The 15,084-nt window shown below is 34.7% G+C and overlaps 1 protein-coding gene across 11 annotated transcripts in view; it reads right to left on the reverse strand.

Moving 5' to 3' along the window:
* Rabgap1l (RAB GTPase activating protein 1 like) overlaps positions 1 to 15,084 on the reverse strand; it is a 592,157-nt gene that overhangs the window by 214,849 nt on the left and 362,224 nt on the right. For all 11 annotated transcript variants that reach the window (XM_048810001.1, XM_048810002.1, XM_048810004.1 and 8 more), the window contains 2 exons: positions 3,564 to 3,689; positions 1,359 to 1,502 (listed from right to left, as the gene is read on the reverse strand). In XM_048810001.1, the coding sequence (XP_048665958.1) occupies positions 1,359 to 1,502; positions 3,564 to 3,689 (270 nt within the window). The remainder of the gene's footprint in view (positions 1 to 1,358; positions 1,503 to 3,563; positions 3,690 to 15,084) is intronic.

The raw sequence follows: 15,084 nt of genomic DNA on the forward strand, positions 1-15,084 counted from the left end.
CCTAGCTGTTACATATTTATGATTCAAGAACCTCTTCTGAGAGCCCATCAGGACTCTCTTGTTTATCAAAGATGCTACAAATGAGTCAAAATCTTACATGCTTACAACGTGCTCAACAACTTGCAGGTACTACGCAAGTGCTAAACAAAGACCTTGAAGACTGGGCTGGGGTTGTGTGTGGCTCAGAGGTGGAGTGCTCGTGTATATATATATAAAGCTAGAGGACTTGATTTGAATTTGACTAGTAATATTCTTACCAGGCAGGTTCATTTAATTATAAAATGAAGAGTAATTATTTAGTTTACATGATTTCTAGACAATGAAGTGTTTATGTATTACACACTATACATGTTGATTGAACTTCTGAATTTTAAAAACGTAGCTACACAAAATGGGTGATTCTTTTGAGTTGTGAACATAAGTAGCTTAATATAAATATTTTAGACTGAATGAAATGTATGTCCATGTGTACATTGGCCAAAAGTTTCTGTGAAGGTAAATAGCTAACATTGGTTTGAAAGTTCGATTTTTTAAAAAATAAAAAACGAAACACATACTTCTCACTCAGTAACTTGCCTATAATGCTAATTGTCAAACATTTGATGGTAAATATAAAATGTGTAATACTTATTTCTTAAGAGTAAAGTGGGGCTGGAGGGCTCAGTGGTGGAGAGAGTACCTCAGCACCATCCACAAAAAAAAAATAAATAAATAAATAATCATATCCACCTAAGGAACTAAAAATAATAAAATAAACGAACAAATACCTAAGTAATTTTGCAAACTGTGTTCTGAACTATTCTACTGCTTAAAAGTATAACTGGGCCGAGGGTACAGCTTAGTGATAGAACAAGTGCTTAACAAGCACAAGGCCCTGGGTTTAATCCCCGACACTTCAAAAAATAAAATAAAGACATAGTTATATGACCTAAAACTTTTCTCATCATCTGGCAGGAGCCTCAAACACATACACAGATATATCTTATGAATAGAGGAATTAATTACTGCAAAAATATCACTTATATTTACTATTAGAATTGCATTGATATTAAAACACCTGATTTAAAATTCATTTAACTTTAAAAGTCTGTTACATTGATAATACACTATTACACAGATATAGGTTTATTATGTATTTAATGATATAAAATTTAACCACCTCACCTTCCTTTGTGGAACTGTATATGCCTTACTATTTTTATTCTGCACAAATGATAAAATTACAGAAAAATCTTTACTAAATATTTCAATAGAGCTTTTTTTTTGTCATCGGATATGGATTTATATCATACTGTAACCATTTTAAATAGAAACAGGTTTCTATTTTGGCTTGGGAATGAAAGCTGGGCTCAGCCTACCTCACAGAGCAGCAGGTCAATGATGTGGAACACCATACAGAGCGGAAACTTGGCAGTAAAGAGAGTGAGGAACCACTGGGATGCATACATATGAGCCTCCAGGTTCAGATCACAAAAATGGCTGTGCAGGTCTGGGAGCTGTTCCTAAAAGTCAAAATGAAAAACTTAGGAGGCGAAACACTGAAGAAGCTTTACTTCCTGACACATGTGCAGTTTATAGCAAGATTTCTGTGGTCAATTTCACTGTATTCCAGCATTGGTTGCATTTTAAGGAACTACATAGAAGTGATAACAGAATTGATCATATGACAGATAATTGACTTGTTATAAACAAAAAGCTGATCATCTCTTGCTCAGTTGAGTGTTCTTATTTTTTGGGAAATGCTGGGTCTGACAAAACACCTACAGTCTTAAGAATATCTTAACACAGGGTCACATCACAACATCCCATTCAAGGTGCACCTCTTAGCTGGTCAGAAAAGAAACACGTCTCTTTGGATACCATCTAATATCAACATCATCTAGGGTCTATAATGTCATTTCTATGTATTTTTGAACACTTGGGAAGTTCAAAAGCATAACCACATAGTAAAAACTTATCTTTAATATCAAAAATGGCAAAGTGAAATTGTGCAAAGTGTAACACATAAAGCTGAATATCTCCCAAACATGCCTTTATGCTAGCTTTAATTTCTTCCCAAGTTAAACAAGCAAATGCTTTTCAAAATCATGAAACACCAAGTACAAAGTATCAGCTATTTTAATAACCAAAATACAGGCAAGGATGTACAAATTCATGTTCATTTTGTTTTCATAAAGAGATCACAACAACAAAATAAAGCATTTTTATATAACATGCTCTCTGAAAAACAAATATGCCAAGGTTCCAATTGGTCATCAAGAGTTAACAAGTAAAAAGTGCTAATAGATAAAAGAGGCTGAGTTTCTTCATACTATCACAAACTTGCTCTTCAAGTACTATATATATATTCATGTTATTTTCAAAGCCCTCAGTAATACTAACCTTTGAAAAATAGAAACTTCTGTGAAACAAAGGTAAATAGTAAGTAACTCCAATATTTACTTGGTAAAATTGAATCTTTAAAAAAGAACCTATTTCTTTATAATGCCCATTGTTACTAGATACCAGAATCGTTCCCCCTCCACACTCATCCACCATTGGTCTTATGGCTCATTTGATAGGTTTTCTCTCCATTTCTTCTTCATATGTAAGGTCTTTGACTCTTCCCAATAAAGTTGCTCCCTACTTCCCTGTAAACTCTCAGTCTCTTACTCCCCTGATCTTCCAGACTTTCAGTCTCCAGCTGGCTTCATCGTCCTTTTTAGACACCAAGGGATTTCCTGACAGGTCATGACAATGAACATCTACCAGCATCTTCTATTCTCACATTCCACTACTACTCTTCTTCCTCAACTATCTCACATACGCATCAATCCATTCATTTATTCCTTCACATTTTTCTGGGCTCCCAACACCTCCTTTAGAAAGTCATACAAATATGCTGAATAGATCCATTAAAAATTTAAGATTTCCAATTGCGAGCAGAATTTCAAAACTACCTAATAACTCTATTTATCAACTCTAGTCAGTAATTTTGGCCTGCTTACCATTTTGCTCTATAATATCTAATATACATAAAAGAATGTTTCTCACACAAATACATTTATAAAAAATATTATGAGGCACATCAACAACAATGTTTGGGATACAAAAATTATATGGAAGAAAATTAAACTATGTTCATACAGTATGGTATTCCAGATGCTTTTTATTCTCTTACCAACTTCTTTCTGTCTTTTCCAAGTGTCCTCTGTAGATCCAAATATGGTAGTAGTACTAATTAGTATGGAGAAAGATCTTATATGTTTGAATTTTTTATTTGGCAAATATATTCATTTCTCTACAAATAATATTCATCATTCTTCTTACTGGATTAACTCACTATAGTCTCACTTCAAAGTGTATTAAAATTGAATATTTAAAACATGAAACTATAAATAGTCAAGTAGCTAAATACATACATTGTGATATTAAGATCAATGTAAATATTGGTCAGAAACCAAATCTATTTACATTTTCAGTAGTGTTTTCACTAAACTCTTAGAACTGATCATTGCTCATCAACACCGTTAGGCTTTTTTGATAACAAATCTGAATGATAAAGGTTCCTAATTTTTATTTACCTGCATTAGTCTTTCCAACTGATAGAATTTGCAATGAAGATCTTCAAAGTTGTTTTTGTAGAGGTCTCGCAAATTATAGTCATACATGATTTTCACCAAAACACAGAAAGCTTGTTCCTCTGGCATCTACAGGAAAATATATACAGGTAAAATGTGAATGAGTACCATTTGTCAGAATGTCAAAAAAATTCCTTCATGCTGTTAGTCCTCTGCATGAATGACTGAAGTTCTACAGTGAATGAAGCCCTTCACAGCCAGCCTTCTACAGAGTGACAAGGCAAATTTTGTGTTTAAAGCTGCCAGCCTCTTCACTTGAGATAAACTGTCTCCTTTGTTAATTAAAAAAAAAATTAAAATATTTTTAATTATAGATGGACATGATTTGTTTAATTTTATGTGATGCTGGAGATAGAACCCAGTGCCTCCCACATGCTAGGCAAGCACTCTACCACTGAGCCACAACCCCAGTCCCTCCTTTTTTAATTTTAATCATGCTGTCATTGTTATCTTTTTTTAAAAAAGATAATACAGTCACAATGAAAAATCCAAACACTACCGTGACATACTAGTCCTCCATATCTGCCCCCTTGTTTCTTTTGCGTAACTTCATGACTACTCTTAAAAATTTCTCTAGTACCCTGCCAATGTTTTATGAAAAAAGTATGTTTTTTTTTATTTTTCCCCTTTCCTATAAAAAAAAGAGCATTCTGTATATGTTGTTATACATCTTGCTTTTTCCCCCTTAACAATATAAGTTGGAAACATTTCCTTCTCAGGATGTAAAGAGCTGCCTCTTTATTTTTAAAAAATGGCTATGTAGTATTTAATTATGAGGCTACGCCAGAGTTAATCACTTTCCTGTATGAATGCTTGAGATGTTCCTCATTTGATTTTTATCACCAATAGTGCAATAAACAACCTTGTATATATATTATTTGTACACACGGAGGGATGGGGTAGGGCAAGGATTATTCCACAAAGAGGGATTAAACAGTCAAACCATGACTGCATTTTAAATTTTGATGGATAGTGTGATAGTGTCCTTATAGCGTCTTCTGTTGCTATTTTTCTTTGTAAGAATCAGTTTTTAGGATAGATCTTATGAGTTTCTATCATTGAGATTTCAATGACCAATAAAACATTACTAGTCCTCTCAAGTTTTTTAATCTGAACAAAGAATAAAAGTCTTAAGTTACAGGAACAAATCTCTCAATAAGCTGAAAGAATATGGAAAGGGACTTATATATTCTAGAAATTACACCAAGCAGACAGGAAAAGCTGTTTAATTTACCCAATGTCCTAGGATCAACTATTATGTAAACATCTACTTTAAATGTCACCCTGAAAAAATGGAATTGACAGGTTATGATATTTTGTATCTCTTTCACTGGTAGATTAGATTAACATCATGCCTAAATAACTGAACAGAGTTCCTTTATCTACTTAGAAATGCAATTATTATTAAGTTCCTATACAAAACAGTTACTTCTACTTGCTACTTACAAATCATGAAGTGCTTTAATGAAATAAAATTTTCTACAATTAAATATACTTCAATATTATCATTTCAATTCTCTAAATATTTGCTTATTTATTTTGGTCTACAAGTTATTGGAGGCCTTTTCAAAAATTTTGGTCTCTAACCTTAGCTGTTCAAGTCAGGAAGCATTTTCAGCTTCTATTTATTTAGAATATAAGTATACTGTATTCTTTGTTTCTTCAGCAATTTTGTCATTTGTGTCTCAAGCGACATCGACTTGCACCTCTATGATAATTCTCTTATCACCAAATTCTAATAAGCTTCTACATCTTCCTCTGAGATGTCTATTTCAATGGCTATAAAAAGCTGCATGTAAGAGAATGATAGCCAGCCCTAGAGAAACTCACTCTAAGTCTCTCTTTGACAATTAAGTAAATATTACCAGATTATCTTTATCACCTAAAGGGGATATGGTTTGTTTCCTCCAATGTGGTAACTATCAAACAAATAAAAGGTTTCACTCCCCTTTTGTTTTCCTATGGAGCCACTGAAGAGATGGTCTGCAAGCACAGTGCAAGGCTCTGGAAGCCCAGAGGGGACGGTACTGGGTCTCTTCCCAGATGAATGAGCAGGCTGCTCTGCCTGGTCAGGTCGGGAGAGGAGCAGGGGTGTGTGGAAGACATCAGCACAGTCAGAGTACCAGCAGAGGAATGGCCAGTATGGGCCACATCAGGTAAATTACTCCGAATAATCACAGGGAAATGACAAATGGACACAAATTCTGCCTGCTTTCAGAAAAGGAGCTTAAACTTCATATCCTCTCTCTTCTACCTCCCCTTTCCTCAAATGGAAAACATTCAATGAATGTCCTTCAAAAATAAAACCATTTAAAAGTTTGACTTGATACCTAAAAAAAGAAAAACTGTGAGTATTGACAATCCCAGCCCATTGTCTATTTTTTCATATTTTAAATTTGTTCTTTTCAGACAATAATGACAGTAGAGTGTGTTTTGACATATTATACACACACAGAGTGTAACTTATCCTAATTAGGATCCCCTTCTTGTGGTTGTCCATGATGAGGAGTCACACTGGTTGTATATTCATATGTGATCACAGGAAAGTTATGTCTGATTTCCTCTACTGTCTTTCCTATTCCCAACCCCCATCCTTCCCCTTCATTCCCCTTTGTCTAATCCAATGAACTTTTAATCTTCCCTCCCCTCTCCTTATTGTGTGTTAGCATCCACATATCAGAGAGAATGTTTGGCCTTTAGTTTTTTGGGACTGGCTTATTTTGCTTAGCATGAAAGTATCTAGTTCCATCTATTTACTGACAAGGCAAATGCCATAATTTCATTCTTCTTTAAAACTGAGTAATAGTCATATGTATGTATGTATACACACACACACACACACACACACACATACCCCATATTTTCTTGCATATATGTGGGAGAGATAAAAGTCCTGGAAGTTACTACAATTTATGTCTAATCTCAGCATTATGGTCAAGTTCTAAATTTTGGGACAAAGTGCCACATGAAAATTCTAGACTAAAACTATAAAATACCAGTCCAGCTAAGGTAGAAACACCTTAGACTCTTTGAAGACTAAAGTCAAATATACTAGGCAATTATAGAAAGATATTATCTCATAAAATGGACTAAAATTAACCACTGTGAAGATAAAAAAAAAATTGCTACCAAAATGAGAAATTAATGGGAAATGGGTAGAATCCTTTGGAAAGTAGAAATGCAACTTTTCCTTTCTAGTTTAAAGATTAATGGGATCTGTTTAGCATGTCTACTTCAGCTTCCTGTGGTATCTCTCCTCTGATTAATATATTCATTAGCAGCAGCAGCGGCATCAGGGTAAGCATACAAAATTGAGCAAAAGTACAAAATAATTTAAAAATGAAAACAAGCATCTTAAAATGTACAAAATATGGCTCAACATCAGATTCTGGTTGACATTTATGCTGCAAAGAAAAAAGGAAATTCACATAGTGTGCATTTTCCTTTTGAAGATATGAATGCATGTTTTACCACAGTGCTGTGGTATGGTAGTATCAGAGATTGACCACTGAGCCTCTATTTGTGATAGTATGTAACCTAAGTTGTGTGTAATATGAAACATTTTAGAAATATTAAACAATATTCACTTCTTGGTGGTTATTGAAAAAATTATTGACAGTAATAAATTATTGGCTTTGCCAATGCAAATAAATAGAATACTAATAATTGCAATGACAAGTTGTGCAACAGGGGTCCTGCTGTAGCTTTAGCCTTGTTTGACTATTGTTCATAACTCACAGAATACTCAAAAACACCTGGGCTGGAGTTGGAGGTGACATACAGCTGCAATGCAGCAGTGTGCCATCAGACACTATTTTACAACTCTTTACTGTTTCCTATGTGCCCTTGAGACATGTCTCAAGGGCACATAGGTAACAGTAAAGAATTGTAAAATAATTAGGAAGCAATGAGATTGGAGTATTCAACACTTTTTGTTTTTAATATGAGTTTGTAACATTATACCACTTGATTTTTAAAATTTTTATTAATTGTTGGTGGACATTTACTTTATTTACTTATCTATATGTGGTGATGAGAATCGAACCCAGTGACTCATGCATGCTAGGAAAGCACTCTGATTTTTTAACAATAGCTGTGTTTAACAACTGTTTCACAAAATTCCTGAAAACTTATCATGAGCTGGAATGATCTGGCTCCTGCATGGTTGGACACAGACCACAATGAAAAGCTAGGACTATATTCTAAATGCAATGGAAAATCACTACAGAGTTTTTAAGCAGGGGCTCACTTAGCCTCCATATGGAGAACAGGTCATAGGAAAAGACGGGTATAAACATTTTGGTTTAGTAAGATGTGTAATCTATAAGTACCTACATTCAGCCATCTCTCTAAGAAAGGTTGCCCAAATAGAGAGCTTTCTGCACACGAGGCTTTGGATTGAATACACAGCATCAAAAAAGAAAAAAATAAAAGTTGTCCAGCAGCACATGGTGAATATAGAGAAGAGGCTGCAGTGGAAACGCAGGACTCTGAAGTCACATTAACAGATGAGAATTCCTCCCAGATAAGTTTCTGTTATTAGCTGGGTGACCTTAAGCAGGTAATCTCTGAATATTTTTCATTTTAAAAACTTAGAAGTAATAATACATGTGTCATAGAAATACAGTAAATATTACATGAAACACACGTGAAAGATAATATGAACACTGTTGGTGATTATAAAATGTAAACTTCCCTTCTCTTTCCCTCCTTGAAAACAGGGACTACGTCTTAATACATCAACAGCTACCACAGTGCTCTACATAATAGGACTCAAAGAATAAATAAAAGAATGGGTAAAGATTTTCCCTAATCACAAATTACAAAAGTAAATTTCTACCATAAGACCTTTCTACTGTTAAAATGATTCACTGAAAGGAAGCAGCAAAATGTGTTCTTTCACAGAAGTGACTGCTTTTCTTATGTGTTGCTGGGAGGAATGCCCTCTCCTCCCACCCTCCCCAGTGACCAGCTGCACTTTCCAGATTCCCCTTGTAGTTAAGACATAGGAGCTCAGGGTGGAGATTGGGCGAGAGTCTTCTGTATAACACAGTTCTGCCACTGAGATCCGACCCATCTTTTAAGGTTGATCATAAGAGGCGCTTAGATCATAGGTCTTTCTTATTTTCCTTTAACCTGATGAGATTTTTGCTCTCTCCGAATCTCCAAACCTTTTGTTATATGCACTATAGCTATTTGGGTGCATCTAACCTCTGGACTTCATACATCCCCTACTCCTCACAGACCTTAACATAGAGCCTTCAATGAAGATCAATGTTAAATATCTGTTTGAGATGACTTCAGCAAATCTAAGTACATCAGACTTTAGCAATGAAGGCATACCACATGTTGGTAACTTCCAAGAAGGCTAACAAAAATGTAGAAGGAAAAAAATTGGTGTGAGAGCTGGAAGTAAAGAGTAGCTAAACACAACCATAGTAGCACTTGATTTCTTGTAATATTATTAAAAATGCAAAACATAAGGAAATGCATCATCTATATTTTATACTGGCCATCAAGGTTTGTTATCCATAAATCAGCACAAAGTATATCAATCAAGATCCGAGACTTAATACCTGGCTGTGCTAACAAACCTCACCTTATTACATGCAGTTTATGGGTAGTACTGTAGTATCTGCCTATTTAAAAAAAAAAAAACCCAAGATATTAAAATGATTATTTAACCTATTACATGGATTAAGGTTTTATTAAATAAGACAATCTATCATTGGTATGTTATTAGTCTAAAATACAATAAAAATAAATAATTGAAAAAAGTATTTTTAAATAAAATATTAAGATATGGGAACACAGTGGGTCTTTAATATTGACTACACATTTTTGCTGGGTACAGGAACTTTGTCATGAAATGAAGCTTGTTTAATTGGGAAAAGGAGGGGACAAACACTAACCTCTTGTAATTTATGGTAATAAACTATTATCAATGGCTCTGTGAAATACAGAACGAAATACCTGCTTCCCATGCATATCTGAGAATCAAGCAGGATGCAACCACCATTTGGAAACAAGTGTTTACAATGACCTGCCGCCTGCACCAATGGAAGTAACCTGCCACCTGTACCAGTGGAGACAGTCCAAGCTTCACGGTTCTCTCCATGATGAAACAGTGCATAAAGCAAAGCAGTTCTAAGTCCTTCAAAAGTCTTTTAAGACTCAAGTGATGTCATATACATCAAGATATTTTTCTGAAGTAAGATTCTATTTTTATAATTAAAAATAATCTCCATTTTGGATAAAACTGTTTCTTATCTGCATTATCTTCAGATCTTCTTGGAACAATCCACCTTTTTCTATTAAGACAATGAACATTCAATCTACTGATTTTCTAAATTTTCTTAAACAAAGATAGATGCTAGTGACTCTTTTCAAAGTCATAAACTCATGAGTCTTCATTGTTCTGAAGACTTCATTGTACTGAACACTGCTACCCATTTATTTTCCCTTTAAATCAAATAGGTGCTAAAATACATTGAAATTGAATGTCTATTTATTAGCCATAAAATATTGTATAATATATTAGTTTCCTGTGTGTTATCAATTTCAATTAATAGGATGTGAAGCCAACGAAAAAATGTTGGGCAGATAATTACTAATTTGAGAAGTAGTAGCAGCAGCTAACATTATTACACACATGAATCACTATTTGATTCTCAAAAAGTCCTGCAGAGTTGGTATTATTTGTATTAAAATATTTTACTTATATAATCGATTATTTTATTTATTTATTTTCGTGGTTCTGGGAATTAAACCGAGGGTGCTCTACCTTTGAGCTATATCCCCAGGCCCCTTTTTTGTTTTTATTTTGAGCAGTGAAGTGCTATATTGCTGAGGCTGGTCTCAAACTTGCCCTCCTCCTGCCTCGACCTTTGTGTTGGTGTGATCACAGGCATGTGACATTGTGCCCATCTATTTTTATATTTTAAATATAAGTCTGTGAGCTTCAGATAAGTTATGTGATTTGCCAATAACTACAGATCTATTAAGTAAAGCTTGGATTTGTGCCAACTATAAAATAAAGCTCTTTCTTTATACTTATAAAATAAGGTACTCAATACTCATAATGAAAGATAATAATATTATTTCCATTTTATAAATGAAGAAACTGAAGCTCAGTTTAGGAATCTTGCCCAAGGTCATATAACTTGAAAGGTATTAAGCCACAATTCAAATTCACAATTGTGCTTTTTAATATCCTTTGAAGAGGGGCTGAGGTTGTGGCTCAGCGGTAGAGCTCTCGCCTCGCACGTGCGGGACCCTGGGTTCGATCCTCAGCACAAAAATAAACCAGTGAAATAAAGTGTTGTATCCAACTACATAAATATTAAAAAAAATATATATCCTTTGAAGGAGTTCAGTTTTGAAAGGGCAGAGGGGACAAGATAGCAGTGAAACAGGAGGATTAGGAGACGATTTTTTTTTTAAGGTAAAAGAGTCTTGAATATATATCATAGGATACACAGGGAAGATGTTGGGAAGTGGCTCAAAAGCACTCAATACGAGAATTAACTCAGAACAGAAAAATGAATGCATCCTCCTGGATTATAAGGAAAAGTGATTCAGAAGTATAGAAGAACTTATTTACTTATTTAAAAATACAGTAAAATTCCTACAGTGGAGACACCACCCAAGATGATGTGATTGTGTCCGACCCAGCTCCCAATCAGATGGTGTTTGCATCACTTGTCCTGCATAAAAACCATTCCAAGTCTCAGTAGGGCTGATCCAGTTCTCTGTCAACACTGAGGTAGACAAAAGACCTGGACATTGCCAATCAGAGAACCCCATCCCTCTGGACTGAATAACTGAATCAGGAAGAGCACATGCTCCAAACCAGGCCAACTGGAGCCTTCCAGGGGAAAAGAGAAGGAAGTCATTTTTGTTTGGTTTGGTTTTGGTTTTGGTAGAGCAAAAGATGGCCCCTTTTAAATGAAGTCACAAAACTTAGAGGGTATGAAGCCAGGCCAGGCTATAGCATGGTGTCCACTTCATGGTCTACCCATGCAGACCACTGCAAGGAAACTGAACAAGAGCAGAGACGCAAACCCAGACGCCTAACAATAAAATAGGAACTCCAGATTCCTATCATGTCAAAACCATCTCTGTCCTAGATTTTCCAGTTATGAGGAAATAAATATCCTTTTAATTTAACCTACCTTGAGTTAGGGTTCTGTCCCTTGCACCAGAAAGAGTCCTGAATAACAAAATCTCACAAATGCTTCTACTTATATATAAAGATAGCTGGAAACTTCTATCTTGGGCCATTGAACCCTATATATTTTAGTTGTAGATGGACACAATACCTTTATTTATTTATTTATTTTTATGCCGTGCTGAGGCTCAAACCTAGTGCCTCACACGTGATAGGCAGACACTTTACCACTAAGCTACAACCCCAGCCCCTCATGGAATCTTGATTTTCAGGAAAACTAGAAAGTAGCTCTGCTTCTCAATTCTTACATTTATTAGTGAAATCTTAGCCCGAACATGTCTTTGTGGGGAGTTATATTAAATACTTTTAAAAAAAAGACTTTATAATTTTTAAATCTTTTAAAATTTTAAATATAACATACAAAAAATGCATAAAAGTTAAATATACACTTTAATGGATAATTGATTATGAAGGAAAAACAAATAATTTTGAAGGACTTAGACAATCATCACCAAGGCTAAGAGAATGCTGCCAATTCCCCTGAAGCTCCCTGTGTGCCCCTTTCCAGTCATTATCCCTGTGTTTCTTTATCCTGATTTTAACAGCAATTGCTTCAATGGCATGCTTTACCATTTTGTCATCTCTGTTATATCCTAAAAACTTTTAATTTTGACTGTTACTATATTTTATTTTATTTATTTATTTTTCTGAAAAAAATATTTATTATACCTTCCTTAAGGCAAACCATTGTATTAAGAATGGGGCCAAGAGGGAAAGAAGTAAAGACACAGTTCCTACCATTCAGCTTACATTTTATATAAAATATAATCTTACATTTTTAACTAAACCTTGTGTTTATAGGATTCACTCATATTAGCATGTAAACAAGCATTCCATTGCTACACAGAGTTCTACTGTACAAACACACCACTATGTATCCATGTTAATGCCTCACTGTAATTCTAATACTGGAACTCTGTTAAATACTGGTCTTGGGCTATTCCAGGCCATGGCTTTTGTTGTATGTGTGCTAGGTATTTCACCAAGGAATTAAAGTCCATCTAGGAATGGAATTGCTGGGTATGTGGATAAAGTCCAAGTGGTTTCTAGAGGAGCTGTGATTATATATATATTTTTTTAATTCAATGGTTTAAACATTCTAGATTATTCAAACATAGTCCTATCATATATATATTATATATACACTTGAAAATGAGCCTGCTTTTCTGAAAGTCCCAAAACAGCCCATGTCCAATAAAAAAAGTTTAAGACTTGACAATAATATGGCAGATAAATACATTGGGTTAAAAATTATCTATGATTTTTACAATAAATGAAATATGTAAGTATTAACCTCCAATTAAGCAAAGACTAATATTAAAATGAGGATATGAAGGATTATTACTGCATTCTTCATTTTGAAGGCAGTTGAAAGGATGGTCGCAAACATTATTCTCCAATTCTAAGTGATAATCTTGTCATAATCTCATAAATGTATACCAACATCTCCTCTTCTATCCCTATGCATAAACATGTAATTTTTCCACTTAATAGACACATGTTACAAAGCATCTGGAAACTTCCAAGCTAGGAAAAGAGAAACTATTTCTTAAAACTATTGAGACATGGAAAAACTTAAAAATTCAACACTTTGTTTTTGGACATACTTTTGCTTTGGCCTCCTTTCCTCTTAGACAATGAATGTTAAACATAAAAAGACTATGGGTGAGGAAAGGCAGCATCCCAAGAAGCAGCAGTCTGACAGTGATTAATACGGGCTGCCAAAGTATGTCTGGCAGGAAAAGAAGCAACAGCTTATGAAACTGATAAAAAAAAAATCAGTCAGCAAGACACTAATAACATATCTCCCTGGAGCCTGAGATAGTGTAATTCATGAATTATTCAAGCTAACCTGTATTCTTCTACCTATTTACACAATGGAGGCAAAATATGGGACTATGCATAATTCTATTAATATTAACATAGAAAGTACAAGAGATTGGACTGAATTTTGGTTCCTCTTGTGATGTACCTTGGAAATACTTTAAGTGAATAAGTTCATAATGTCTGACTTATCATGTGACCCTCATTAGAAGAGAGTAGTAATACAGAACAAAAATCTGGGTATTTGAATTTTCTAGTTATTTGACTCATTCTTTCTTTAACAGGTATGTTTCCATCTAATTAGGAACATTCAAATAATCTAACCCTTTCAGAAATCTCAGAACAGATTTCTCAAGAGATTTTCTTCTCACTGTACTTTAATTAGTATGTTATAATGTGCTAAATGGAATGCAGGTCAAAATTGCTAAACTATGGTACATATGAAGATTATTTTGTTAAAAACAAAGCAACCCCAGCCATGACTTGAATATCAGCTTCTCATCCGAGTGGGTATAAAGGTTTCCTTTAGAAGAAAGATGGCTCTGAATTTGATGAACACTCACAACACCACTTGTGTCCAGTCTCCTGAGGTAGGGACCAGACTATTGTAGATCCTAGGTGAGTTTATTAACTGAAGAAAGGCCTCTGAGAATTTTTGACTAGAAAGTGCCAGATCATCACAGGAAGTCCCAAGATGATAGAATGTAGAGATACCAAAGGAGGACACCAAGGAGAAGACAGAAAAGGTCATGAACAGAGATAATGTAGAGAGGACGAATCAACCTCAAAGTGAGATAAAGTGGATAATCAAACCAGCACCATTGTGTCCCATCATCATTAGAAACAGAATGGGCTCTAAATGCTCTTTATTTTCAGTACACCAAAGGAAATGGGTCAAATTCAAACTTCACAGGCCACTCAGCTGCCCCTCATCTATATACTACTTCCCCCACTGCAAATTTTGACTGCAGGGGTTGTATTTTCTCCAGCCATTTACATGCTCTGTGTTCCTAAGCTTTATTCTGCTCTTCTTAGTCAACTTATTGTGAACTGACTGATCTGCTCCCATGATTTCAGCTTTGATTTTTTTTCCCCCAGCATCAGTATCCAGTATTCAATGGGTCCCAAACTCAGAGAATTAAAAACAAAACTCATAACCCATCCATCTCAATGAATGTATTTTCTCAAATCAAAATATCACAGGCATTCAGTCATCAAAACTAGAAAACCAGACATCACCTGGGCAATTCCTTTGCCAGACTATCCACAAACCCTATCAGTTTTGTCTGCTCAATGTTTCCTTCCTTTCTTCCTTCCTTTTTTGCCCTCCCTCCCTCCTCCTTCCTTTCTTGTTTTTGTCTTTTGAAATAAAACATGAGTATATGTGAGTACATATCTTCTAAACAAATA

Source organism: Marmota marmota, unplaced genomic scaffold (assembly GCF_001458135.2).
Source record: "Marmota marmota marmota unplaced genomic scaffold, marMar, whole genome shotgun sequence".
Taxonomy (NCBI): Eukaryota; Metazoa; Chordata; class Mammalia; order Rodentia; family Sciuridae; genus Marmota; species Marmota marmota.